The 26,994-nt window shown below is 50.6% G+C and overlaps 4 protein-coding genes across 4 annotated transcripts in view; 3 read left to right on the top strand and 1 right to left on the bottom strand.

The window, feature by feature from the left end:
* LOC134040059 (GRB10-interacting GYF protein 1-like) overlaps window positions 1-1,509 on the top strand; it is a 9,117-nt gene extending 7,608 nt beyond the window's left edge. The window contains exons 18-20 of the mRNA XM_062486283.1: window positions 181-302; window positions 684-1,104; window positions 1,227-1,509. Coding sequence (XP_062342267.1) covers window positions 181-302; window positions 684-1,104; window positions 1,227-1,331 — 648 coding nt within the window. The 3' untranslated portion in view covers window positions 1,332-1,509. The remainder of the gene's footprint in view (window positions 1-180; window positions 303-683; window positions 1,105-1,226) is intronic.
* On the top strand, window positions 1,509-11,050 carry LOC134040058 (lysine-specific demethylase 6B-like; the record flags this gene model as incomplete). The annotated part of the gene is given in 23 exon segments (XM_062486281.1): window positions 1,509-2,210; window positions 2,314-2,575; window positions 2,905-2,957; window positions 2,960-3,025; window positions 3,028-3,395; window positions 3,579-3,675; window positions 3,738-4,051; window positions 4,369-4,495; window positions 4,635-4,656; window positions 4,659-4,739; window positions 4,923-5,024; window positions 5,027-5,127; window positions 5,458-5,643; window positions 5,646-5,707; window positions 5,797-5,865; window positions 6,314-6,462; window positions 6,662-6,776; window positions 6,998-7,115; window positions 7,117-7,186; window positions 7,771-7,912; window positions 8,499-8,625; window positions 8,749-8,919; window positions 9,160-11,050. Coding segments are annotated over 23 exon segments (3,528 nt in total), but the record flags the coding sequence as incomplete, so codon positions are not given.
* A 2,116-nt stretch (window positions 11,051-13,166) lies between these two features.
* Window positions 13,167-16,060, top strand: tmem88a (transmembrane protein 88 a). The gene is made up of 3 exons (XM_062485917.1): window positions 13,167-13,672; window positions 14,859-15,254; window positions 15,362-16,060. Exons 2-3 carry the CDS (start codon window positions 14,877-14,879, stop codon window positions 15,647-15,649), a joined length of 666 nt encoding a protein of 221 aa, XP_062341901.1. The 5' UTR covers window positions 13,167-13,672; window positions 14,859-14,876; the 3' UTR covers window positions 15,650-16,060.
* Window positions 16,061-20,235: 4,175 nt separating this feature from the next.
* Window positions 20,236-25,698, bottom strand: pcolcea (procollagen C-endopeptidase enhancer a). Its single transcript, XM_062485916.1, has 9 exons — window positions 25,486-25,698; window positions 23,618-23,726; window positions 23,057-23,315; window positions 22,707-22,831; window positions 21,994-22,130; window positions 21,271-21,620; window positions 21,105-21,182; window positions 20,639-20,809; window positions 20,236-20,458 (listed from the first exon to the last, which is right to left on the bottom strand). Exons 1-9 carry the CDS (start codon window positions 25,578-25,580, stop codon window positions 20,328-20,330), a joined length of 1,455 nt encoding a protein of 484 aa, XP_062341900.1. The 5' UTR covers window positions 25,581-25,698; the 3' UTR covers window positions 20,236-20,327.
* Window positions 25,699-26,994: the final 1,296 nt, after the last annotated feature.

The following is a 26,994-nucleotide window of genomic DNA, read 5'->3' as shown; positions in this document are numbered from 1 at the left end:
TGGGAAACATCTAAAACATGCAGGACAGGGGGGGTACTTGAGGAACAGGTTGAGAACCACTGCTCTAGATGAAATGATGGCATTACAGCAGCACACACACACACACACAGGCCACTCACGAGGTTACACACAGGACATGACCAGGCTGCCCCCCATTCTAACTCGTTCTTGTCTCCATAGTCTCATCGTGGATCCAAAGCGTGTCGCGGGCCCAGACCGGACCCCCATCGCCCCCAGGCCAGGCGTGTGGAGCCCCCCGTACGACAGAGTGGGACCCCACCGAACCCCCAGACACCAGGAGGGTCTGTATCCCAATCAGGGCTCAGACCAGCTGTCCACTTCCTGTTAATGTTCAAATCCATGTTGTTAACAATATTAATGTTGATATCATATCATTAATAATCATTCATATATACTGTATCGTATAATACAATGATATAATCTTTATATCATTACATTATATTTATGTCCATATTCTCTCATGTTTACTCCGGGGTCTATAGTTCAGCTCTCTGCTCCCCTGCTACCCTTCTAACTCTGTAATTATGAACTCTGCAGATGATCAACCAGGTTTATTTCAGCACACAGTTGCCAACTTATGACATTTATTCATTTACATGTGATTCATGTCTTTCACCTGTAGCGAAGCAGATCAACACTGATGTGCTTCTCCGTTGTTGCAGGTGTCCTCCAGGCCTTCGGGGGCCGCTGTGCTCCACCCTCCTAAGCCCACAGGCCACCCCCCCCGCCCCCTCCTCACCAGCAGATGCCGGAGTGCCTTACAGCCCCCGCCCCCACGCAGGGCCCCGCCCCCTCCCACCGCCACACAGGCCCTGCCCCCTCCCACCGCCACGCATGCCCCGCCCCCTCCACACTCCCACGCAGGCCCAGCCCCCTCCCACCGCCACGCAGGCCCAGCCCCCTCCCAACCCCCACGCAGGCCCCGCCCCCTCCCACCGCCACGCAGGCCCCGCCCTCTCCCACCGCCACGCAGGCCCCGCCCCCTCCCACCGCCACCCACGCCACGCAGGCCCCTCCCACGCCCTGCAGCCACGCCCCCTGGAGGCCAGGCGAGCCCAGGGGCGTCACGGCAACCACGGCACGGTGAGTGTCACGGGTGTCGTTCGCTCGTTGGTCAGCGGTCACTTCCTGCCTCACTCATCCACAAACCTGACAACAACCACCGAAATGTCATGGCATTTGTGTTTTTTTTCTTTTCTTCCCAGGAACATCAGAGCACCAGTGTGAGGGCAGAGGGGAGGGGATTTAACTGCTGCCGAGGATTCTGGGATGGATGTCACACACCGACCCCCCCTCAACGGCAGCCTTAGAGACGGAGGATCGAATCCCACCCCCCTCCCACCCCCCCCACAGAGATCCAGCTCCCCCCACCCGGCGGGGGTCCTGGCCCTGGTGTGGGGGCTCCCCCAGCCCACCACCGGACACCCAAACGTGGGGCCCCCCAGCTCCGCCTGCTCCCCTGGGGCTCCACCAGGACCGGACTCTAGGGTTCAGAGGTCAGGGGTCAACCCCTCGCAGGCGCCCCAGGTCGACCCCTCCCCCAGACCCCCACTCAGCAGAGCCGTGGGGGGTGGGGACCCCAGGAACGACAAACTGCCCTGGCCGCAAGGGCAAGAACACAGGGAGGAGAGCGGGCCAGGGCGAGGAGAAGGGGAGGGGTGGAGAGGAAGGCGGAGGGGAGGAAACGAAGGAAGGAGAAAGGAGAGAAAGGGGTGGAAGGTGTGAGGAAAGCGAGCAGGAAGGAGGAGGAAGACAGGAGAAAGGTTGACAGGAAGAAGAAAAAGGAGGAAGAGAAAAGGAAAGAGATTCTCCGAAACAGAAAAATGGAAGAGAGAAAGAAGATGAGTTTGTCTTCGTCATCGTCGTCCCACAAGCCGCCCGTGCCGTCCTCAGGGGCAGGCGAGGACCAGCCGGGTCTGGGCTCTCCAGCCACACACAGAGCAGAGCAGCCCCCCCGCCCGGCACACGCACCACCCCAACCCTCACAGACACAGGCACAAGGGCAAAACACCACACGCTCACACGCCCCTCAAAAAAAAACAGCACTGGGCAACCGGGCCCCCGGCCCAGACGCCCCCCCTCTGCCTCCACCAAACACAAAAGGCTCCAAGGAGGGTAGACCCTTGAAGCCCCCTGCCAAGACCTCCCCCCTGCCCTCCTGCCCCCCACCCCCCAGGAGGGGCACCCCCTAGGCCCCCCCAGCCCCCTCTCCCCCTCTTCTAGTGGGGCTGAGATGAAACCCAAGCCAGCCCTCTCCTCCAGGCCACACCAACCCCCGGAACCTTCTCCCAGCCCGGACTCACGCCCCTCAGGGGGGGCCGGTGCGAGGCGAGGCCGGGGGGGGTCCGTCCAGAGCAGGGGGTACTGCTGGCCCCGGACCTGCAGCTCGCCGCGGGGGTGTGCAGCCTGCTGGAGCTGGGGAGACGACCCCCCCGCCAGCCCCCCCGTGCTCAGCTGGCAGGGGTCCCCAGCGTCCGGCCTGAGCGAGGGGGAGGAGAGGAAGAGGTGAAGATAGTGATGAGGAGGCCAGTCCTGCAGCCCAGCCCCACCCATGGCCCGCCCCCCCTCCCCCCCTCCTCACAGGGACACCAAGCCGCTGAGCGACCTGGCCAGGCTGTACGGCCTGCCGGAGACCCCCCGGCGGGGGAGGAGAGGAGGAGGAGGTGGAGGAGGGAGGAGGGTGGAGGTGGAGGAGGAGGAGGTGGAGGTGGAGGAGGAGGAGGTGGAGGAGGAGGAGGTGGAGGAGGAGGAGGAGGAGGTGGAGGAGGAGGAGGAGGTGGAGGTGGAGGAGGAGGAGGTGGAGGAGGAGGAGGTGGAGGAGGAGGAGGAGGAGGTGGAGGAGGAGGTGGAGGTGGAGGTGGATGGTGGAGGAGTTGGGCGCAGACACACCTTGCACCCTGCCACCTCGCAAGCCCCACCTCCACCAGACGGGCGTGGCCGACGGTTTTTCAAGTCTCTGGCCTCATTCCTGGGGGGTCAGAGGTACACCTACAGGGGGCGGCCCGTTTGGGGCGCCCGCCTCCTAGCGCCATGGGGGGGGGGGTGAAGTATTCGTCCTCCCTGGCGTTGGGACCAGAGATCCGCTGCCAGGAGCAACAGGAATCCTCCCCCATCCCCGACTCCGACCCTGCCCCGCCCACCAAACTCACCGACCAACCACAATCCCCCACTGACGCTACCTCAGACTCGCCCTCCAATCACCAGCCCCTCCCCGGGAGGACCAGCTCCTCTCTGCTGAGCGGCTCCCTGAGTGCCGAGCTGAGACTGACCACCACACACCCGGGCGCTCTCGCTGACCTGCTGCCCAGCAAGGCAGCCACGGACCTCCAGGCAGCCGGAGGCCCTGGAGGCAGGCCGACAGGAAGAGGGAGCCGGTGAGCCTGGAGGGAGAGCGGGAGGGGGAGGGGAGGAGCAAGAGGCGGAAAGAGGACGGCGGGGTCGGCGGTGTCGGAGGTCACCTCCACAGGCCTGGAGGAGCGCAGAGGAAGAGGCGGGAGGAGAGGAAAGAGGGAAAGCCCGCGGGCCGTTCCATCCTCGGTTTCCCCCTCGTCCGACAGCCCGGCCGCCAAGCACAAGGACAGTAAGAAGAGCCAGCCGTCTGAGAGAAGCGTCACTCTGCAGGCCACAGACTCCCAGGGAGGTCTGGAGGAGGAGGTGCGCACCGGGTCCGAGGAGGAGGAGAAGAAGAAGGAGAACAAGAGCCGTGAGACTGAAACCAAGACGTCCACCCCGACTGCCTGGGGCCACCCACACCACAAACACCACCCCCACCTCCTCCTCCTCGTCCATCCCAGCCCCCCCCCGCCCCCCCCGCTCCCCTGCGGAGGACCCCATGCCCGCTGGCCCCCGCTGACTTCCTCAAGCTGAAGGCGTTGTCCCTGGGGCCCCCCAAGGAGCTGAAGATCCGTCTGATCAAGGTGGAGAGCGGAGACAGAGAGACCTTCATGGCCTCTGATATCGAACGCCCCAGGATCCCCCTGGCCGAAACCTCCATCAAACACCCCGCCAGTGACATCATCAGGGCCTGCAAGTGAGTCGTCTAAGTCTGCTGTGACAGATTAAAGATTAAGATTATAATTAGAGATTAAAGACACTGTTATAATGGGTTACAGACATGCTGCGGTCTTGAGGAAATCAAGCATCGCATTGCTAATAACAATGTGACGATAAACTTGGAAGTTGATTTAAGACACGTTATCTGAATTGGTTGATCTTAATCCCCCTTCTCATCTGTGTGTGGTGTACTCTGAACTTGTTCTTTCTGTAGATTAAAGTCATTAAGATGTGAAATCCTAATCTCTTCATCTCAATCTGGCTCTTCGTGTGTGCGTGTCGTCCTGTGTCCAGGGGAGTGAAGATCAAGGGCAAGTTTCGGGAGTCGTACCTGCTGCCTGCTTTCTCTGTCAAACCAAATCTCACCACAGACACCCCTATCCCTCGAGAGAAGCTCAACCCCCCCACGCCAAGCATCTATGTGAGTAGACTCACACACACCTCAAACACACACACACAAGTCCACTCATAACACACACACGCATCCACAGTTTTTCAGTGGTTCAGGGTAAACCTAATGTGTGTGTGTGTGTATGTGTGTGTGTGTGTGTGTGTTCCAGCTGGAGAGTAAGAGAGATGCCTTCTCCCAGTGCTGCTGCAGTTCTGCACCGATCCCAAGAACCCTGTTACTGTCATCAGAGGCTTGGCCGGCTCCCTCCGCCTCAGTAAGTACACACACACACCGACACACACATGCACTACACCCGCCCACACACACACACTCCAACTCACTCACACGCTCAATCCACAATTATCTTATTTCTCTTCGCATTCTCTCCCCTCTCCCTCTGCCCCCTCCCTGCCCCCCCTCTCTCCCCCCGCCTCCTATCCCCCCTCCGCCCCTTCAGACCTGGGCCTGTTCTCCACCAAGGCCCTGGTGGAGTCCAACGCGGAGCATGCGGTGGAGGTGAGGACGCAGGTGCAGCAACCGGCCGACCAGAACTGGACGCCAGTGGGCGTGGCCAGACCTGGCCCTGCGAGAGCAGCCGTGCCCACACCACCATCGCCAAGTACGCCCAGTACCAGGCCTCCAGCTTCCAGGAGAGCCTGCAGGTACACACACACACATGCCCAGTACCAGGCCTCCAGCTTCCAGGAGAGCCTGCAGGTACACACACACACACATGCCCAGTACCAGGCCTCTAGCTTCCAGGAGAGCCTGCAGGTACACACACACACACATGCCCAGTACCAGGCCTCCAGCTTCCAGGAGAGCCTGCAGGTACACACACACACATTTAGACACATCAAATCAAACACATTCACAACATATCAGCACAGCAGAACCCCCTCAGCATGTCTCCTAACCCTGTGATGATGATGATGATGATGGTGATGGTGATGATGATGATGGTGATGATGATGATGGTGATGTGTCCACAGGAGGAGAAGGACAGTGAGGATGAGGAGGAGGAAGAACAGACCAAGTCTGACTCCACCAGCTCCGCCCCTTCCCCCAGTCAGACAAGCCCCGCCCCTTCCTCCAGTAAAGCAAGCCCCGCCCCCGGTAAAGCAAGCCCCGCCCCCAGTAAATCAAGCCCCACCCCTTCCCCTAGTAAAGTAAGCCCCCGCCCCCCGGTAACACAAGCCCCGTCCCCGGTAACACAAGCCCCGCCCCCGCCAACTCAGCCAGGTTAGTTGACCTCCTCCTCTCTCAGCTGATCATACTGAAAATGAGAAATGAAACAGTACTAACCACGGACCATTTCCATGTTCACACAGCCCAGAGCAAAAATGTGTGGGAAAAACCATCAAATTTGGTACCAACATTGACCTATCGGATCCAAAAAGGTAAAAAGAAACATGATGCCTTTGTGTTTGAGTCCCACAGTCTGAGGTGTATGATGACACATTTCAGATGCATTCTTCACGGTCATAAGTTCAGTGACATTCATAAACCTAAAATAGATATTGACCTCAACCCAGTTGTTTATTATTAAAGTGTATGCTTGTGTGTGTACGTGTGTGTGTCCACGCATACATCGTATGTGTGTGTGTCCATGCTTGCGTGTGTGTGTGGGGGGAGTCAGATGGCTGAGCGGTTAGGGAGTCGGGCTATTAATCAGAAGATTGTTGGTTCGATTCCTGGCCGTGCTGAATGACGTTGTGTCCTTGGGCAAGGCACTTCACCCTAGTTGCCTCGGGGAGAATGTCCCTGTACTTACTGTAAGTCGCTCTGGATAAGAGCGTCTGCTAAATGACTAAATGTAAATGTGTGTGTGTGTGTGTGTGTGTGCAGATGGAAGCCACAGCTGCAGGAGCTGCTGAAGCTGCCAGCCTTCATGCGGGTGTCCTCCAGTGGAAACATGCTGAGTCATGTGGGACACACAATCCTGGGCATGAACACCGTCCAGCTCTACATGAAGGTCCCGGGCAGCCGCACTCCCGGTCAGTGTGTGTTGTGTGTGTGTGTGTGTGTGTGATGACCTTGGATTTGACCTCATGTCGATGCATCAGACTGTTAGAATGACTGTGTGTGTGTGTGTGTGATGACCTTGGATTTGACTTCATGTCGATGCATCAGACTGTTAGAATGACTGTGTGTCTGTGTGTGTGTGTGTGTCTGTGTGTGTGTGCGTGTTCTCAGGCCATCAGGAGAACAATAACTTCTGCTCAGTGAACATCAACATCGGGCCTGGAGACTGTGAGTGGTTTGCTGTCCACGAGCACTACTGGGAGGCCATCAACAACTTCTGTGAGAAGTAAGCGAAGAAAACCCATGTGTGTGTGTGTTTGTGTGTTTAGGGTTTAGTGCTTGTCTGTATGTGTGTATATATGGTATGTTTCCATACAGTATGTTTGAGTGTGTGTGTGTGTGTGTGTGTGTGTGTGTGTGTGTGTGTGTGTGTGTGTGTGTGTGTGTGTGTGTGTGTGAGCAGAGATCTTCAGATGTTTCATGTCTGCCTCCTCTCCTCCTCCCCAGACACGGAGTGGACTATCTGACCGGGTCGTGGTGGCCGATCCTGGAGGACCTGTACCGCTCCAACATCCCCGTTTACCGCTTCATCCAGCGGCCCGGGGACCTGGTCTGGATCAACGCTGGGAACCGTCCACTGGGTCCAGGCTGTGGGCTGGTGCAACAACATCGCCTGGAACGTGGGTCCCCTCAACTGTGAGTTACCATCCATGACCAGCAAGGGGCAGGTCGAGACAAGAGCTGGGTGTAGAGTGACCAGGGTTAGGGTCAGGAAACCTAGCCAGTTGTCTAGGGAGACACCTGTGATTGCCCCCCCCCCCTCTCTGGTGCAGTATTTGAGATCTCAAACAGTCCAAAATGGCCACTGTCCTCCTTCACAGAGCCCTCTCTTTTTCTCTGTCTCTCCCTCTCTGTCTCCCTCTCTCTCTCTCTCTTTCTCTGTCTCTCTCTCTCCCTCTCTCTCTCTCTCTCTCTCTCTCTCTCTCTCTCTCTCCCTCTCTCTCTCTCTCTCTCTCTCTCTCCCTCTCTCTCTCTCTCTCTCTCTCTCTCCCTCTCTCTCTCTCTCCCTCTCTCTCTCCCTCTCTCTCTCTCTCTCTCTCTCTCTCTCTCTCTCTCTCTCTCTCTCTCTCCTCTCTCTCTCTCTCTCTCTCTCTCTCTCTCTCTCTCTCTCTCTCTCCCTCTCTCTCTCTCTCTCTCTCTCTCTCTCTCTCTCTCTCTCTCTCTCTCTCTCTCTCTCTCTCTCTCTCTCTCTCTCTCTCTCTCTCTCTCTCTCTCTGTAGCGTACCAGTACCAGCTCGCCCTGGAACGCTTCGAGTGGAACGAGATCAAGAAGGTCAAGTCCATCGTTCCCATGATCCACGTCTCCTGGAATGTGGCCCGCACCATCAAGATTGCCGACCAGGACACCTTTAAGATGATCAAGTGAGTGTGTGAGCTGAGCTCATCGGGGTACCAGACAGATGTGTCGTGTCAGCTGTGTAACCTCTCTCTATCTCTACCTCTCTCTATCTCTACCTCTCTCTATCTCTCTTCCTCCCTCTCTATCTGCTCTCTCTCTCTCTTACTCTCTACCTCTCTTCCTCTCTACTTCTCTCTATCGCTCTTCCTCCCTCTCTATCTGCTCTCTCTCTCTCTTACTCTCTACCTCTCTTCCTCTCTACTTCTCTCTATCGCTCTTCCTCCCTCTCTATCTGCTCTCTCTCTCTCTTACTCTCTACCTCTCTTCCTCTCTACTTCTCTCTATCGCTCTTCCTCCCTCTCTATCTCTTCCTCCCTCTCTCTCTCTACCTCTTACTCCCTCTCTCTATCTCTTCTTGGTTCCCTCCTCCGTCGCTTTTCTTCCTCTGAACTCCCCCTCCCTTTCCTTCCCTTCTCTTTTTCCTCTCCCCCCTCCCTTGTCTCTATCTCTTTCCTTCACCATTCTCTCGCCGTCTCTCTTTCAATCTCCCTCTCTCCCTGTCCCTCTCCTCCTCCCCCTCTCCTCCCCCTCCCTCCCTCCTTCCCCCAGACACTGTCTCCTCCAGTCCATGAAGCACATCCAGATTTTGAGGGACCAGCTGGTGGCCTCTGGTAAGAAGATCTCCTACCAGAGCAGGGTGAAGGATGAGCCGGCCTACTACTGCAACGAGTGTGACGTAAGACCCCTGACTGCACACAGAAACCTCTGTGATACAGACCCTGACCCCAGCCCTGTAATAACTCTGTGTTCTCTGTGTGTGTGTGTGTGTGTGTGTGTGTGTGTATGTGTGTGTGTGCAGCTGGAGGTCTTTGACCTGCTGTTTGTGACCAGTGAGAGCAGCAACAGGAAGAGCTACGTGGTTCACTGCGAGGACTGCGCCCGCGCCCGCAGCCCGGGTCTGGCTGGGGTGGTGGTGCTGGAGCAGTACAGCATGGAGGAGCTGATGAAGACCTACGACAGCTTCATCCTGGTCAGTCACACACAGCACACACCCACACACTCACTCACGCAGGGAACACAGCACACACTCACACACACTCACACAGGGAACACAGGATACACACACACACAATATATATTTAGTTGTTGTATGAGAGGGCATCCGTAAGATTGCTCATGATCTCTTTCCTTTCTTTGTCACTTTCTCCCTTAATCTTTCTCCCCGCCTCCTTCTCTCCCCTCTGTCTCCTCCCCCCTTCCCTCCCCCCAGGCTGCAACACCCTGTTCTAAGTGAGGACTCCTCTCTGTTACTGAGCAGCCATAACCAAAACTCTGACTCACCCGCAACCAGGAAGTGTACTACTGCAAAACATACGCTGAACAGCCAATCATGTTTACTCAGTATTGTTTACATCACAATAAGATATCAGCCATCAGCCAATAAAACTCCAGCTCTCTGTCGTCTTCCCCGCCTACCAGCTGCTGATTGGACTCTCGTCTAGCGATAGAATGACTAGACTGGTACTCATGAAAATCATGTCTGACTTGTGAACATTGTTAGCACTGGAAATCAGGTCATTACAACGGACACTGCTGTGATTCAAAAGCGTCAAGTAGCTGGCTCTGTGTATTTCTTTTTTTTTTTTTTACAAAATTCAGGTACTTTTATGCAAATCGAATATAACTTTTTCAGTTTTTTTTCCCCACCAATCTAGTTATTCTATGTCCATGGATTTGCTGTGTTACCACGGAAACAGCAGGGGAATCGCTTCACAAGCAAAGTAGCTGATAGTCTTGATGACATTGTATTGGTTCTGATTTAGTTCTGTATTCAGGTAAACTCAAGACATTTGTTTTTCCAGTTTGTATGCTCTCCGGGGTGCAATTTTAATTTAATTTATTCTGATATAGATACTTCAAAACGTATTACCAGCCTAGAAGTACACCATATTGGCCTTGTGAACTGTATTTAGATGAAATAAAATCCAACATACAAATGTTTTCTAACGCATTAGGAATATTGATTTAAAGAAATGTTTTCAATTTCTCTGAAATACGGGTTTACTAGAGGACTAATCTGGTTGCATTCTTAGTTAGAAGCCTAGTGTGCATATTGTGAATTAGGTTTTTTGCATAATTCTGAATCATCTTTGGTAGCGAAAGATGTGTTATGATACACCCTAGCTAAAAAATAATATTTAAAAAAACGTTCACATTTTTGTCATGGCAACGGGAACATCCACCCGTTTTTTTATACCTCTTTATTTGTCGTGTTCTCATTCCTTTCTGGATTACAGAGATAATTAATTGTAAATCGTGACTTTATTTATACTGTATATGTTTGTTTTCTTAAATATATTTATTGCATATTGATGGTACTCCCCTTGTTAAGGGGCCAGATATTTTTAAAGTTTCCTATTGTCCTGATGTGTTGATGGGGGAAGTGCTATGAGGGGGTGGTCTAATCATAGATATATATAAAGGGTATATGTCTTGTCCGCGTTGCCGGACAAGACATATACAGACAATTATTCATAAGTATGCAGTGGCATAACGACTAGACTCCGCCGTAAGACATCTAGTCTTTATATATATCTATGGGTCTAATGTTCATGGTGCTTCACCCCCCCTCGCCTCACCCCCCTCTCATCTAACTGTGTATAAAGGATGTATGAGATAAGTAAACAAATATAAATAAAAGCCGACAGGTTGGTGCTTAGTACAGTCAGTACACCCACCGGTGAATTAATGAAATGAAGACTTTGTACTGTAACAGATTAAACACAATGAACTTTTTCAACTTTTTTGCATTGTATGAAATTCATAAAAAAAATCTGCATTTGTTCTTTGATGCTGAACTTTTAGCAGTAGCTGTAGCTTTAGCCACTTCTGAAAATAAAAATGAAAAAAAAAAAAACTTTGAAGGATGTTGTAGTGGGGTTAAGGGTCATGGTTTGTTTGGTGTCCTGTCCTTATAACTATGATTTGAAGGATGTAGTGTTCCTCCTTTTCTTCCAGACTGTTTTAGTTCTGCTGCACTGTTTCAAAAAATAACTGACATAGAACCTGAGCCAGGCCTGTCTTAAACACTCTGTGATTTTTATGTGATATTATTGTGAGTATTATTGATCGAGAAAAATAAAATGTTTTGATAAATTCTTTGAGAACTGTCTATTGTCCATTTCCTACTGCTTTCTGTGTAATTATCTACATCCTGTTACAGTGAAAAACAACAATCCCAGTATTCTTGCAACAGTGCCACAACAATAGCATTGATATTATTGATAAGATTTTTTCATGATGTTTACATCTTAGCTGATACATATCTAAGGAAAACAGGACATTGTAATCCACCTGTTCTTTATTCCATGCTAATGTTCATCCCCAGTCACTTAAATCCCCATTTCCTACTCTTTCCTCCTTTCAGATAAACCCACTACAAAGGCCTTGGTTACATACAAACATGCATTTGAACGGTTTCATAGTGTTTGTTTTCGCATGATCTGTCTTCCTCCCTCTCTCCCGACCGCGATGAGAAGCCCCGGTGTCCTGTTGTCTCTTCAGACAGAGGTTCAGAGGTCAGGAGGTCGAGAGGTCAGCGGTCATGGGAATCCTGAGACTCTTCTTCTAAGAGGAAGCAGCCACACTTCATCCCAGACCTGCAGATGGAACAGGGGATATCCTGGCTCCAAAGACAGGAAAGCTGGCCTTCCTCCTAAGTTAGCAGACCCCAGGTCCCCTCAACACACACACACACATACACACACACACACACATACGGACGCACACTCTCCTACTGTCCACCGCAGGAACAGACGCCCACGTCAGAAGACAGTGTGGCCTTCGTCTGTCGCGTTCCTTCAAAGCTACATTCCTTTACTCCTAAACCCGGCCTGTGATGTCACTCGCTCTCTCTTCTTCGCTTCCTTCTCTCCGCAGACGTCTCTGCTCTCCAAGCAAACAAACAAACAAACAAACAAACGCCGAGACTGCAGTGGAGAAGGAGGAAAAAAAGAGAAGAGAGAAAACATCAATTTAGAAACGCTTTGAACTGGAACCCCCATATGGCTTCTTATCAGGCCCGCCATCCTCTCTCTCTCTCTCTCTCTGTCTCTCTCTCTTTCTCTCTCTCTCTCTCTGTCTCTCTGTCTCTCTCTCTCTCTCTCTCTCTCTCTCTCTATCTCTCTCTGTCTCTCGCTCTGTCTCTCTCTCTCGCTCTGTCTCTCTCTCTCTTTGTCTCTCTCTCACTCTCTCTCTCTCTCTCTGTCTCTCTCTGTCTCTCTCTCACTCTCTCACTCTCTCTCTCTCTCTCGCTCTGTCTCTCTCTCTCTCTTTGTCTCTCTCTCACTCTCTCTCTCTCTGTCTCTCTCTCTCACTCTCTCTCTCTCTCTCTCTCTGTCTCTCTCTGTCTCTCTCTCTCTCTTTCACCACATCCTTCACTTCTCCCCCCCATCACTCCCTGTTTTCTCCGTCTGGTGTTCTGCTTTTCATCAAGAGGGCAAGTGCCAGTCCCCCTTTTCGGTCGTGACCCTAAAACAACTGTGAAACAACCCTGTCTCATGTGACTCAGACACCCCGTCTACCTTTCACAGAGCTGCGTCTGTTCCAGAGTTTAGAAACACATCTGTAATCTATATACCACTGCAAGGAGACACAGTCTTATCTCTAAGCTCACTCCCCAACATCAAAAGTGCATTAAAACTAACTACATGTACAGTGCAGATAAGCGTCTAATGGCCGTGAGCATCATTAGTGTTATGTAACGCTCAACCCAACAATGTATAGCGTGTCTGCAGAACACATTACATGGTATATTCACATACCGGCCATCTCCATTCCCTCACACCCAAATGGCTTTGAGAACAGCCACGTCTAAGAAATAGCTGGCGTAGGAAATATTTCGCAGCACGGTCCGTAAACATTTGTGAAGTTACGGTCATCTGTTTGTTTTTTCTTTTGTATTATTCCCCTTCATTATCCAGCTCGTTTTCAACAATAATCCTGAAGGAATTCATTCAATAACAATTCCCCCCAAACCACCAGCCAAGTGGCCAGCAGTTCTCAAGTTGCTGCTCGGGTTTGGATAACACCCCCGACTCCTCTAATCTATCCAAATAAACACTCCCTCCTCTCTACCGTGACCCCCCCACCCCCCTCACTGAGTCCCAGGGTTATCAGAGTAATCCCTCCAGTGCACCCCCACCCCCCAATCTCCACCCCCGACACCCCCGCCCTTCCCAAATACCAGCCCCAGCCCCCTAACACAGCCCAGCTGCCTCCCTAAACCCACCAGTACCACCGCAGCCCAGCGAGACAGGACACACACACACACAGAGAGGCTGGAGCAAAGAGCAAGGAAACAGCTCGACAGGAAAGGAAGAGCGAGATCAGGCCCAGATAGGAAGGAAGGAGGGAAAAGGAAGGGTAACGTTGGTTCTGAACTGGCTGTTTCCCCTTCCCAGCAGAGAAGCAGGGGGCTGACAGCAGCTGTGTTCTCCCACGTCCTGGTAGATACGTGAGTCTCTGTGTGCTCGAGCGACCGGTACGACTTCAGGAAACGGCGCTTCTGCCGCATCAGCATCGGGATCTGGACCTCCAGCCTTCATGTTCTTCCTCTGACCCTTGCTCTGGAGAGTCACACTGAGCCTAGTCAAAACCAGAGGAAGCCTAACTGGTTTTCTGGTCCACACAGACACACACATACACACACTGGTAGCGGTTGGGACTTGGAGACTATATTTTCTTTTCTCACAGGAGGTGGATCTCAACACAAGGACATCGCAGTGAGTACAATTATGTCGTTGGGACTTTGGATGATGTTCAGAAGTGAGGGAGAATTAGAAACATGCATCATGTTCCCAGACAGTAACGTATCGATGTGCTTATGAAGCAGAACAGTTGGGACTTTGGATGATGTTCAGAGGTGAGGGAGTATTAGAAACATGCATCATGTTCCCAGACAGTAACATATTGATGTGATTATGAAGCAGAACCAACAGACCCGAGCATGCTAATGACATTGTACAGTACAGTTGTGGGTCTGGAAGAGGTGCTGTGCGTCTTTTCAATTATTGATCACGTCACGGCGCCACCGTGGCTCAAGAGAAGGGTATTGGATATCTACAGCACACCCTCAAAGATTCTGAAAAGTTCTCAGAAGATCTCGGCCCAACTGTGCCTGTGTTTAGAGTGGCAGGGGTCAGTCATCCCACACGTGTGTTCCCAGCCTGGACAGACGTCCGAACCCTCTGACAGCAGCTGATCAGGGGTTAGAGACAGCAGCCTGTTACAGACCCACAGGAGCTTGTTGACGGCGTTTTTTGGGAAGGGGAAGGCCATGGGTTCCCGAGGCATTGTTCTGAGCCGGTGGTTCTCCTGGAGGTTGGGGGTGGGGTGGAGAGGAGTCCATTTCCTCTTGCCCAGGGTTGGCTGGCTATCTTTGTTTACTTTCCGCACTTCTCGCTGTGGCACTTTAGGGAAACTTGGCCTCGTAGTACTAAAGAAAAAATTCCTTTGCTTTTTAAAAAAAAAGTCAGTGAAAAGCGAGCTTTCCAAAGCTAATATTGGGGTTGATAGTAATCTGACGCAAAGGCTGCAGCAAGTCACAAAGATCTGATTGGTAGTGGTGAGCTGCAAATGACTTAAACTGTCACTGGGTTCACACTGGAATCAATTACTGGTGTATCATGGTAATAACAACGTATTTATTTAGCAGACGTGTTGAAGAGACTTTGTTACTATGGGTACCAACCCTCTCTGAAGGAGAAGATCCCTCACTGAAGCACTTCTTCTTCAAAGGTTTTCCATAGATTGTATCTCCTGTGAGAGTTACAGTGATTGTCTATAGTTTGGATCTCAGTGTTGATCTATGGGCAACTGGGAAGCCTTCTGTAGCGACTCACAACTCACAACAAACAAACAAAAAACCTTTATATATATACAAAACAGAACGTGATCTGATCTGACCAGGAACCACCCGGAGAGAGAATGAGCCTCCTGCGGAACGGGACCCTGGAGAACAGCGTCACCCAGCAGCCTCACCCTGACCCTGGGGAGGCCGAGGCCTCGCCATCCCCCCACCTCCAGAACAGCAGCTCCCTCAGCTCAGTGATCCCTGGATCCCCTGGAGGGGGCGCAGAGGGAGCCGCACCTCCCCCCTACCTGCTGGGGGGCAGCCGGGCAGGGGGGGGCGATGCGCCCCTGGAGCTCCGAGCCTCCCTGGACTGCTGGGCCTGTTCCGTGCTGGTGACGGCACAGAACCTGGTCGTGGCCGTGATCAACGCTGGATTGGCCGGCGTCGTGTTCGGCGCCATCCTCACGCCGGCGCTCGTCATGGTCGTGTTTGGCTTCCTGTGTCACTCCACGGTGAGGCTTTTATGTGTGTGTGTGTGTGTGTGTGTGTGTATGTGTGTGTGTATGTGTGTGTAGTCCCATCCCTACTGACCCTCCCTCCCCTCCCTCCTCTCCCCCAGGTGCGCCCCCACGGTACGTCTTTGTACTGTTCTGACCTCCTGGAGGACGGGGGCTGTGTGGCTCTGCTGGTGGTGGGCTTCCTGCTCCTCACCCCCCTCCTGGTCCTGGCCCTGGCCGCCTACTGCCGCCTGGCCCGCCACCTCCAGCTGGGCCTCTGCTTCATCCCCTACAGCCGCGCCGTCTACAAGAACCTGCCCGCCTCGCACCACCGTGGCCTGGGCGCAGGGAGCTGCTGTGGCCGGCAGGGGGCGATGGAGGTAGAGGGAAAAGGCAGCGTGTGGGTGTGAGATTATGAGAAGGGAGGAATGGGGTGTTTGGAATGTTTTTGGTTGGTTGGTTGGTTGGTTGGTTAGTTGAAGAGTTAAAGGGTGGATACAAGTGACAGGTAACTGAGGATGTGCCTAGAAAGAAAATGTCTATGGCTGCTGCCATTACAAATCCTCTGCTACATGACTAAACATCTCTGTAACATACACTGTAAGTCTTGGCTATTTTTTTTTTTTTTTTTTTTTATCATTCTCTTTTGTACTATATGATTAAATGTTTAATAAATTGCTACCATTGTACTGCTAAAAGTCGTAGTCAACTAAGTTAATTAAGCCCTCGAACATATGCTGTAACTGGTCTGGGATAAACCTTGTTTAGCAATCGCTATCATAATATGACCGCAACCATAATGTCGCTGTAGGTTTCTAGTAAGTTGGAGATAGTAAGTTACTATCTCCATGATGACTTCCTATAGCAAACAAAAAAAAACATCCCGTACTTGTCACTGCAGCGTGTCCCAGCGTGTTACTGCTGATGCTTGCCACAGACAAAAAAAAGTGTAAAAAAGTGTAAAGTGGTTATCAACTGGTTGTATAACCCTGTGTGCTTTATTGGCTTACCTTAATGGTTGTTCGTTTGGCTATCAGTAAAAACATGGTTTATGCCTAACTTACAAAGAAAGCCTATAGTCTACTGGTTCGTCAACCTTTCAAACTGACTTCGAAAAACGTAGGCTATTGGCTAAGACTCTGGTAGTCAAAAGACTACCAGAAAAAAAATAAGAGTCACATTCAGGAACATTGTCATTCATTATTGTCCCATGTTCAACAACACAATAAATCCGGTGAGAGGTGGGGCATGTTTTGTCTTGGCCACGCGCTGAGGGATTAGCTATTTTAAGACACGGGGTAGGCAGTGGAAAATTCCCGTTGCCAGTCGGACTCAACAGGAAGACAGGGTGTAGTTAGAGCATCATCTGTCAAGGAGCGAGGACTTGCGATACCATCGTGTCACACTCAGACATAAACGGTTTCTGCAAGACCTTGATCGGGCTTCACACGTTGATTTATTTACCTACTCAACCATTTGACCATAGTTTTGCCATTGTTTGGATCTCAGACTCTTACAGGTGAGTTGCATTCCACACATTATCAGATAGGTAGTTCTAGGGCTCTTGTTTTGTATTTATGTAGGATTATTATTTAATGTAATAAATACATAGGCCTAGTGTATTTGTACTTGTATGTGAAATGTCACAGGGGTCTGTTGAGGAGGGCTTAGTTTTTCAAGGTGTTGGGTTCTGAATGAGTCCAGGGTCCAACTGTGCTTTCATCAAAACATTTGCTAAATGAATACATTGTATCCAGCCTGGATGCAACAGCAGGCAAACTGTTGATTAAAGCATAAAGCGTAAAACCTCACATGTAAATCAGAATGTTTTCTGCCAAACCTGTTTTAACACTGAACCAACAGCAATGACTCTTTGCATAACTGTTTCCCACCCACTTTATTGATAAACAAACAAATATGGCAGGAAATTAAAAATTCACAAATAATTTTCCATGTTTCAATGTTATTTAGACTTAAACTTTTGCCCCTTGCTCTTTCAATCCCGAGTTAATGTTGCTGTAGTTAGGATTTCTAGCAACACCAGATTATCCCTCCACTCTTTATATAAGAGACTTTACTCAGAAGGTACACCCTATATAATCACAAGGTCAGTGTATGTAGCTATACAGCTGAGCGTGCACTCTGGGTTCACCCTGAAAAACCCTGGAGGTGTAACTATTGTGTTTAACCAGCCATGGCATTCTATGAATACTGCACCAATACACCTGATCTGTTCCAGGCGATAATCCCACTCTCTGACGGTAGAGTACGTCAGTGTTCAGTAGGTGGTACCCCACTTTGGAGCCCTTTGCCAGAAAGACCAATTAAAAGGGTCCGGAATTAGAGAGTTGTGAGGTCAGGTAATTAGGATAAATGTGACCAGCCCCTAGTGCTTTAAATGACGTCGTTTTGGGGCTCAACCTTTAACCCCATTGAGAAAAACAGAAACCAAAGCTCTGCAGGACCCAAACATTCATGAAATAAACTGACTTTTGATCTCGCAGCCTGACTCTACTGGCTTTGTGACTCTGTATAATCCACACGTAGTTATCTAATCAGCACATTAAAGTGAAGAGTGAGCCATTCACGGCCATGCAGTTTAAGTGGGCGACAGATGACTGTGATGCGAGTGTTAGGACCGATGTCCTAGGCACAAGGCCAGACAGAGACAGATTTGGGTCAGAATCGAATGCGTAACATTCCAAAGCTTTATTTGAGGAAGCTCCTTAACTAGATCGAATGAGGTCTCTATAGAAATGTAATGTAATATAGAACGTATCCTCTGTGTAATATAAAAGCACATTTCAGTTGTTTTCTTGACAATGCCCATGTCTGGTCACAACCAGACATCCACGAGATATTGTGACTTTGGGAAAAGACAGAATTATCAAAAAGTTTCTGCGTACTTCAAATGAGTAAACTCCTTTGAGAACAGCACATTATCTAAACACTAGATTCAGCTTGATTAAAACTTGTTGATTCTTTTTTTCAGACTGGCGCCTATATCTACAGGTCCCATGGGTGTGAAGGTCCTCCAGTGTTTTCCATGGTACAGGCGTTGTAAAGGCCGTGGCAAGGGGAGACACTGCCCTCCTAAGGCGGGTAAGAGCACTACAGCTTATCAAAAGATGTCTTCCATACAGCCTATCAAAAGATGTCTTCCATACAGCCTATCAAATAATATGTTTGAATCCATACGAGAAGGATTACTACTGTAGAATAACTACTGTTTGAATTATGCTTTTTTTGGGATGTACTTTCTAAAAGCACAAAAGAAAAGTGTCTGCCAAATGAATAACGAGTGGAATGTGAACAATTTGTCGTGAAAGAGACGGCCTCATTCCCTGGTCTGTGTTGTGGTGGCCTCACCCTGTGTCCTCTGGTCCCCGCAGTGCCGTCCAGCGAGGGGGAGCCTCACTTCTCTCCTGCCATGTCCTGGTCCACCGACACAGCGGGAGGAGGAGGAGGGTGTTATTTCTCACACAAGGCCAGGGTGGCCTACAGACACCAGCTGGAGGGCAACATTATAGACTCGACATACTAGCGCCCCAGCTTCACCACTCAGGCAACCTCCCACGATCATCTCTCACCTAGCCAGCAGGACGGCAGGTTAGCACCGAGTCAACCAGGGATGTAGTACACACTGAGAGAGGATGGAGAATGAAGCCTGGTTAGATGCCCCTGTCCTAATGGATGAACTGTGTGTGTGCGTGTGTGTGTGTGTGTGTGTGTCTGTGAGGAGCATCACTGACAGATGACACAAAAAACACTTCTGTTTTCTCTGAGGTGATATAATACTGGTAGTAGTAAGATTGAAGCTCTGTTTACACCATGAAGTGCATTGTAAATGCTTCTCTGTTATTCGGGTCATTCTTGACTTTATTTATTAATTTTGTTCGCGGGTGTGTGTGCCTCTGCTTCTTTATATGTGTGTGTATAAGAGTAGTGTGTCTAACACCAGTTTTTTAGTCGTCTGTAATATCTTGTCCAGAGGATACATAGTGTGGCCAGTGCACAGTGCAGTGTCTAAAAACAATGGTTCTAATATACATATTGTCCTGCCCAATCCTCTGTAATATTTGCACAACTATCTATTTAAATTAAGATTGCTTACAAGGATGAAAATGACAATCAGTGTATCAGTTGAATTTTTACTATTTCAATGAAATAATAATTAGGGGAAAACCTTACATGACTAATTTTGTCATATGAATGAAGAAGAAAAAAAACACTGTAGCAAATATATTGTAAATGTTGGAGACAGGAAATGCTGTTGATCACAAATTAAAAGTACGTACCCAAACAATCTTATTTGTCATTCAGTCACGTGGATGTATGTAACCAAACATGCTTTTATGAGACTGTCAACACTGGAGAAAGATTAACCGTGTGTGACGTCACACATGAAGCTATAAAGTCTCATTTGACTGTGTCAACCTGCAACACCTTCCCCAGAATTATTAAAGTTTTTAATATTCAAGATGAATTGGAGGAGTTATAAGCAACAGCCATAGTAACAAAGTATGTCTTTACTGTCATTACTTAAATGTCATTTTTTCTGCTTGATAATGCATAGTATGTGTAATGTGAACAACACCTGTTTTCTAATATTTTCTTTTTCGACATGGTGTTCTTGACTCTTGACCCTCAAGTCATCCAAAACTCGCGAGATTACGTTCTGAGAGCCTACTATTGCATGACGAAGCAGGAACATTTCAGAAACAGTAATATCTGTGACCGCACGGTGGCGCTGTTGGATCCAGAAATCTGTCTCCCACTGCCTCAAGCAGTAAGCACTCACAGTTATACTGACTAAGCCGAATAGTTGATAAAACATATATTTCCGTGTCTTATAGTTTATTGTATTTAACATAAATTACAAACACAAGGCCTGACATTTGCATGAGTATAAAACATACAAAAATAATACCATATATGGTGCCGATATTGTGATTAAAACTGTCATGTGATTCTTGTAAGGTAACATCCTTTTAGGGGGGGGGGGGACGTGGCCTTGGTTGTCATGGCAATTATAAGCCAGTATTCTTTCTGGTCTCGGACTGGCGAACAGTGTGTTTGAGCGTTGGGTTAGCATGGTTGGTTGTTGATGTTGTTCAGTAGTTTGTGATGTTGGTCTTTGTATGGAGCGGTGAAGGCTCCAGGGTTTAAGGTGCCGCGACCGTCCTTATCCACCTGACCCATGATAATGTAGTTCATACCTGAGGAGGAAGAAGATTCACGCACGTTTTGTAAGTGTGTAAGCTGATGTGGCAAGTGTGTACTTTCTTCTTTTTTTTCCTCGTTAGAATGTGTTTGCATATTCGTCTTCGTTTGAGTGTCTCTGGGTCTTGTGTGTGTGTGTCTGTGTGTGTGTCTAGTGTAACAGGGGATTCCAGTACCTCTACGCAGTAGAGGACACTGCTTGCACGTTGATGCCAGTTTGACCGACATGGCCTCTCCTGCCTGGGTGATGGTCAGTCTGCCTGCCTTGTAGGTCCTGATGATGGACACACTGACGCTGAAACCGCCCTGAGGGCTTGGAGTTATGGCCATCACCTTCCCTGTGAGCACTGGCAGAGAGAGAGAGGAATTGTTTTAGTTTTTTTGAATAATGAGAGCGAGAAGAGAGATAAATACATTTGAATCCATTTAGTCATTTAGCAGACGCACTTATCCAGAGCGACTTACAGTAAGTACAGGGACATTACCCCCCGAGACAAGTAGGTTGAAGTGCCTTGCCCAAGGACACAATGTCATTTTTCACTGCCAGGAATCGAACCGGCAACCTTCTGATTAATAGCCCGATTCCCTAACCGCTCAGCCATTTGACCCCCAATCAATACAGCTGTCTGGAGTGGAACTCACCAAATTCACTGGCGCAGAAGCTGATCTTGATGGTTCCATCTCTCTTACAGGCCTTGGCACACATTGGGTTCAGGGGGACTGGGGGAACCGAGGAAAGATGTCACACACACGTCACACACACACACACACACTGCTGTGACCGCATCTGTTCCTTAGCCCCTCTCACCTGTCCTCCGGCCGTTTGGCCTCTTCACCACAACCCTCTTCCCCCCGGGAGGGTCTGGCCCCAGGGGCCTGACTGGTTCAGGCTTGGGCTTCTCAGGCTGGCGTTTGGGGGCCACGTAGGGGGTGGTGGTGGTGGTGGACGGCAGGGTGGTGGTGGTGAGGGCCGGCCGTTGGGGTTTCTCGGCGGGTTTGAAGGGAGCGGAGTCCAGGCGGGGCCCCGTGCCGCGGTCCATCGTGGGGACGTGGGAGCCGCGGGCGACGCTGCTGTAGGTCGCCATGAAGCCGTCGGACGTCACGCTCAGGTCCGAGGCGAACTGCACCAGGAGCACGTTGCCGTTGGTGACGATGGTTCTGCGGGCGGAGACAGAGACGAGGGTGGAGTCACGGGTGGGGGTTTGGAATAGCGAGCAGTAGGGTCGATACCTATGTCAGCAAACCACTGAGATATCCCCACCCATGACCGGCATCAGAGCAGAGGGTAGTGCTAGCATATCGACAGATAAAAACAGTTGTTCCCACTAATGTTCAAACCAACGTCATCATGTAAGGTGATAATATATGCCCCCACGCAGGCCGTTTGTTGACGTGGAAGGGTTAATAGTTGGCTAACGGATGTCAGACATGAGCAGGGGTCACGCGGGGTCAAGGGCGGGGTCAGGGTTGGGGTCAGAGGCGGGGTCAGGGGCGGGGTCAGGGGCGGGATCAGGGCGGAGCCTATACGTACGCAGGAGGGACGTCTCCGCAGAACTTCCCTATACGCCGAGAATTGTCCTTCTCCCCGCCGTTGAAGAACGCCACGTAGTCGAAACGACAGTAGGAGTCGGCCTCCAAGTCAAACTTTCCAAACTTCACCTCAATGACCTAGCACACACACACATATATGTACACACACACACAGACATACACATTAAAATCACCTAACCCACTAAGAATGAATGAATGAACCACAATTACAATGAAGACAATACATGAGGAATTACAATCAAACCAACAAGGTTATACATCGGGAAGACTCAACACCCGGATGTCAGGTATTATGATGTGTATATGGTGTCCTTGGGCAAGACATTTCACCCTACTTGCCTCGGGGGGAATGTCCCTGTACTTACTGTTAGTCGCTCTGGATAAGAGCGTCTGCTAAATGACTAAATGTATTCAAATGTATTTATCTCTCTTCTCGCTCTCATAATTCAAAAAAACTAAAACAATTCCTCTCTCTCTCTGCCAGTGCTCACAGGGAAGGTGATGGCCATAACTCCAAGCCCTCAGGGCGGTTTCAGCGCCAGTGTGTCCATCATCAGGACCTACAAGGCAGGCAGACTGACCATCACCCAGGCAGGAGAGGCCATGTCAGTCAAACTGGCATCAACATGCAAGCAGTGTTCTCTACTCAGTGTTGCTAATGCTAGGAGCAGAGGGTGATGGGAAATGACGAACCCTGTCGGGTTCCACCGTGATGAGCCAGGAGCAGCTGATGCCTGCAGGGTAGTTGTTGTCGGGCCAGTTGGGGGTTTTGATCTCACCCTGGGACTTGGTCATTTTACCTCCACAATACTGGTCCTCTGAAACCAAACACACAAGTTCAGTCAGGAGATTCCCTCACACTTACATACATGCACAGGTAACACGCATGCACACACACGCACATGGGTGGGTACTAGCACACACATCAAGATACACTCATTCACACACACTCACACACAAACGCACACACACCTCCAGGTTTCCACGTGCTTCAAACACCTGTCAGCTTAACGCATACGTTTAACGGCCGCTTTTTTTTTTACCGTCCACGTGGGGTCGGACCCCGTTAAAGTAGGTGAGGAAACCGCGGCCCCCGTTGCCCTCGTCAGAGCCCATCTCCAGCATCATGGTGTTGGTGGTGGAGATCAGGGAGCCGGGGCGGAAGGTCCCGCAGAAACGCCCAAGCTTCTGCACCATGTTGGAATGCCCGTTGTACACGTCCAGGTAGTCATAGCGACAGAGCGGGTCGGCTTCCAGGTCGAAAATGCGGAAGGAGAGCATGACCACATTGCCTTCTGGGACCTGGAGTTCAGAGGGGAGAGAAGGAGAGCATGAACACGTTGCCTTCTGGGACCTGGAGTTCAGAGGGGAGAGAAGGAGAGCATGAACACGTTGCCTTCTGGGACCTGGAGTTCAGAGGGGAGAGAAGGAGAGCATGAACACGTTGCCTTCTGGGACCTGGAGTTCAGAGGGGAGAGAAGGAGGTAGTAAGGGGGGAGAATAGGAGGGTGGGAGGTATTGAGGGTGGGTTGGAGGGTACTGAAGTGAGAGGATAGAAGGAGCACAGGGGGGTTGGGGGGTACGAAGGCAGGTCAGTAACTCACTGTGATGCGCCAGACGCATTTGCTGTTGGGTTTGTAGTGGCTGGGGAACGCCTCACTGCCCAGGAAGCCAGAGTCTGCCACCAGGTCTCCTCCACAGTGGAACACGGGCCTGGGACGAGCCAGCGAGCAGGGTCGCCATGGAGACACACAGAGTCAACAACCGTATACTGTAAGAACTACCGGCTCTTTCCGCAAACAAGACAGGTGTACAGGTGTGAGTGACACACACACATAAATACAGCTATAGCTCACTTCCTTAAGAGGTTTTCTGTAAATCCCCACAACTGCCTGCTGTTATACCTTCTCTGGGCTGGTGTCAGTTTCAGGGGAATGAGGAGAGGGTGAGGGGCGTTGCAGACAGGATGGAGACAGAACAGTTAGTAGAGGTTAATGTTTCCTTGACTCGAGCTTCCTAAAACTTTTCCCTTTTCCAATACACACCCCCCCCCCCTCGCTGATCCCGTCTGTGAGAGACAAATGTAAACAAAATAAGGGTCTGGAAAAATCACATCCAAGACAGACATAAGAGTTCAATAAACTGCTTGTAAACCCTTGTGAACTCTTACAAAGCAAAACAAAAGAGTCAACTATCATTGTGGAGGGGGGGTTGGCAGTTGGATCCAGTATGTTTTCCAGGACTCGAGCCAAATCCATTGAGGCTAGCTCAGACATACGCAAATATTTCTCCGATTAGTTGAAACACTTCCCAGAATCACACAAAATAGGAGGTCCGTCCGGAAGACCCCAGCAGAGACGGAGGCCAGGCTACCAGATAGCCTATCAGCACAGCAGAGACAGAAACCAGCCTATGAGAGCCAAGATCCCCAGTAGAGACAGAGATGAGAGCCAATAAGCCTTGTTCTAAGCCCTGATCAACCCCCCGGTCAGACAGACAGGGTCCAAACATCTGGGGGGGAGCTCCACCATGGTGGGCTACCCAGGAAAGACCAGGAAAGACCAGGAAAGACCAGGAAAGAACAGGAAAGACCAGGAAAGACCAGGAAAGACCAGGAAAGACCAGGAAAGAACAGGAAAGACCAGGAAAGACCAGGAAAGAACAGGAAAGACCAGGAAAGAACAGGAAAGACCAGGAAAGACCAGGAAAGACCAGGAAAGACCAGGAAAGAACAGGAAAGACCAGGAAAGAACAGGAAAGACCAGGAAAGAACAGGAAAGAACAGGAAAGACCAGGAAAGACCAGGAAAGAACAGGAAAGACCAGGAAAGAACAGGAAAGACCAGGAAAGACCAGGAAAGAACAGGAAAGAACAGGAAAGACCAGGAAAGAACAGGAAAGAACAGGAAAGACCAGGAAAGACCAGGAAAGAACAGGAAAGAACAGGAAAGACCAGGAAAGAACAGGAAAGACCAGGAAAGAACAGGAAAGACCAGGAAAGAACAGGAAAGAACAGGAAAGACCAGGAAAGAACAGGAAAGACCAGGAAAGAACAGAAAAGACCAGGAAAGAACAGGAAAGAACAGGAAAGAACAGGAAAGAACAGGAAAGACCAGGAAAGAACAGGAAAGACCAGGAAAGAACAGGAAAGAACAGGAAAGACCAGGAAAGTACAGGAAAGAATTTCCAAACACAAATACAGGAAACTTCTTCCAAACAGAGTGCACTTTGCTCCACAGTAAACTATTGCTAAGATATAATGTACATTTGAATAAAAATCCAAGGGATACACAATCCTGACAAAAGTAGCGAATGAAGACGCATCTTTCTGGATGTTTCCTACGCACACGCTCCGCAGCCATCCAATCAGAGACATCCACACGGTCGCCACACCTCTCAGCACAGACGCGATTCACAAAAAACACAGCAAGCCCAGATCCATGACAGCAAGCCCAGAGCCTCGTGCATCTTACCTGGTGTAGTTGGTTCCTGCTTGGCCCTGAGCCCAGCCCCGAGACAGAGACAGGAGCAGGGAGAGAGCACAGACAGCGACCTCACTCCTCATCATGACACACGCAGCGACAGAGACAAGAGAGACAGATGAGAGTACGGAGAAGAGGTGAAGGATAAGGGGGAGGGAGGATCTGGAGGGGCGGAGAGAGAGAGAGAGAGAGAGAGAGAGAGAGAGAGAGAGAGAGAGAGAGAGAAGGAGAGAGAGAGAGAGAGAGAGAGAGAGAGAGAGAGAGAGAGAGAGAGAGAGAGAGAGAGAGAGGAACGAAGGGATCTGTGAGAAAAGGGGAAGGGAGCGAGGGAAAAGGATCAAAAGAGAGAGAGGGATGCTGAAAGTGTCGAAAGAGTTTGAGAATCGAGCTGGCTGAGATGACGCGAGGCGAGGGGGAGGGGGGGGTTTAATTGCTACCAGATGCTGTCAACGTGAACACAGGCCCCAGCAGAGCAGAGGGGAACCACAGGAAAGAGGAGCCAGGAGAGATGTAGGGTCTGGCATCTCACAGGGGCAACACACACTGCCTGGGGAACACACACTGGTGTCAAGGCTCAGGCAGAACTCAGATAGCATCACGTACAAACACTATCAGGCTGTATAAATCAGGTATTTAGAGCTGGGGGAGGGATGGGAGAGAGGGAATGATGGAGGGAGGGAGGGACTTAGTGGAAGAGAAGGAGGGAGGAAAGGGAGAGAAGGAGTGGGAGGGACGGGGGCTGGAGGGAGCTGGAGGGGGCTGGAGGGGGCTGGAGGGAGCTGGAGGGGGCTGGAAGCAACAGGGGGACTGGAGGGTTCTTGGAGACCTGAGGGGGCAGGGGGGATAGGTTCCCTCCCTCCATGGTGCTCTGCTGCCCACATTTCAGGGGCCTGCAGAGGCTGCTTTATAAAGCCCATTAAACCACCAGATTCATGGGGGACGTCACAGCAGAGGCAGGATCAAAGCCAGGAGAGAGGGGAACCTCCACCCCATCCACCCCAGTCTCAGTCTGGCTTCACTGGGACACTGTCTCCACTTACAGGTGGGAAATCACTCAAACAAGGTTCTAATACCAACTGAAGGATTTATCTGAACTGCTTGAAAGTATGGATTCAGTATAGGGGCACTCTGTGAGGCAGAGAACAGCAAACATGCTGCTGCGGTGGTTTTTACAATGTGAGCCTGTGCTTGTGAACGCATCTGTAGTTCCTGTGTGATAGTTGTGTAGTGTGTCTGGTGCTTGTTACTAGCTGACATAGAGGCTGAAGGTCTGATAAAAGGCCCAGAAAGAGCAGGAATGTAGTTTGTGTGTGTGGGGTGTGTGTGTGTGTGTGTGTGTGTGTGTGTGTGTGGGGGAGTTAAAATGACCCCACTGTAACACCTGGCTGGAATCCAGAGCTGCAGACCTCTGCCACGACTCCAGAACAATCCATCACAATGCACTCACATTCCTGACAGGGACCAGGAACAGCAGCGGGGGAGCCTGGGATTGGAGGGAGG

This window comes from Osmerus eperlanus, chromosome 19 (assembly GCF_963692335.1).
Source record: "Osmerus eperlanus chromosome 19, fOsmEpe2.1, whole genome shotgun sequence".
Classification (NCBI taxonomy): domain Eukaryota; kingdom Metazoa; phylum Chordata; class Actinopteri; order Osmeriformes; family Osmeridae; genus Osmerus; species Osmerus eperlanus.
This window is presented reverse-complemented; position numbering and strand designations above follow the sequence as displayed.

What these genes read in the sequence shown, in the direction of transcription:
- tmem88a (XM_062485917.1), top strand. Translation starts at nt 14,877, where the DNA reads ATGAGCCTCCTGCGGAACGGGACCCTGGAGAACAGCGTCACCCAGCAG. An exon ending in GCTTCCTGTGTCACTCCACG is followed by an intron (nt 15,255 to 15,361) that starts GTGAGGCTTTTA and finishes CCTCTCCCCCAG; the next exon opens with GTGCGCCCCCACGGTACGTC.
- pcolcea (XM_062485916.1), bottom strand. Translation starts at nt 25,580, where the DNA reads ATGATGAGGAGTGAGGTCGCTGTCTGTGCTCTCTCCCTGCTCCTGTCT. An exon ending in TCACGGTGGAACCCGACAGG is followed by an intron (nt 22,131 to 22,706) that starts GTTCGTCATTTC and finishes TGTGTGTGCTAG; the next exon opens with GTCATTGAGGTGAAGTTTGG. An exon ending in GCCAAACGGCCGGAGGACAG is followed by an intron (nt 21,183 to 21,270) that starts GTGAGAGGGGCT and finishes CGGTTCCCCCAG; the next exon opens with TCCCCCTGAACCCAATGTGT.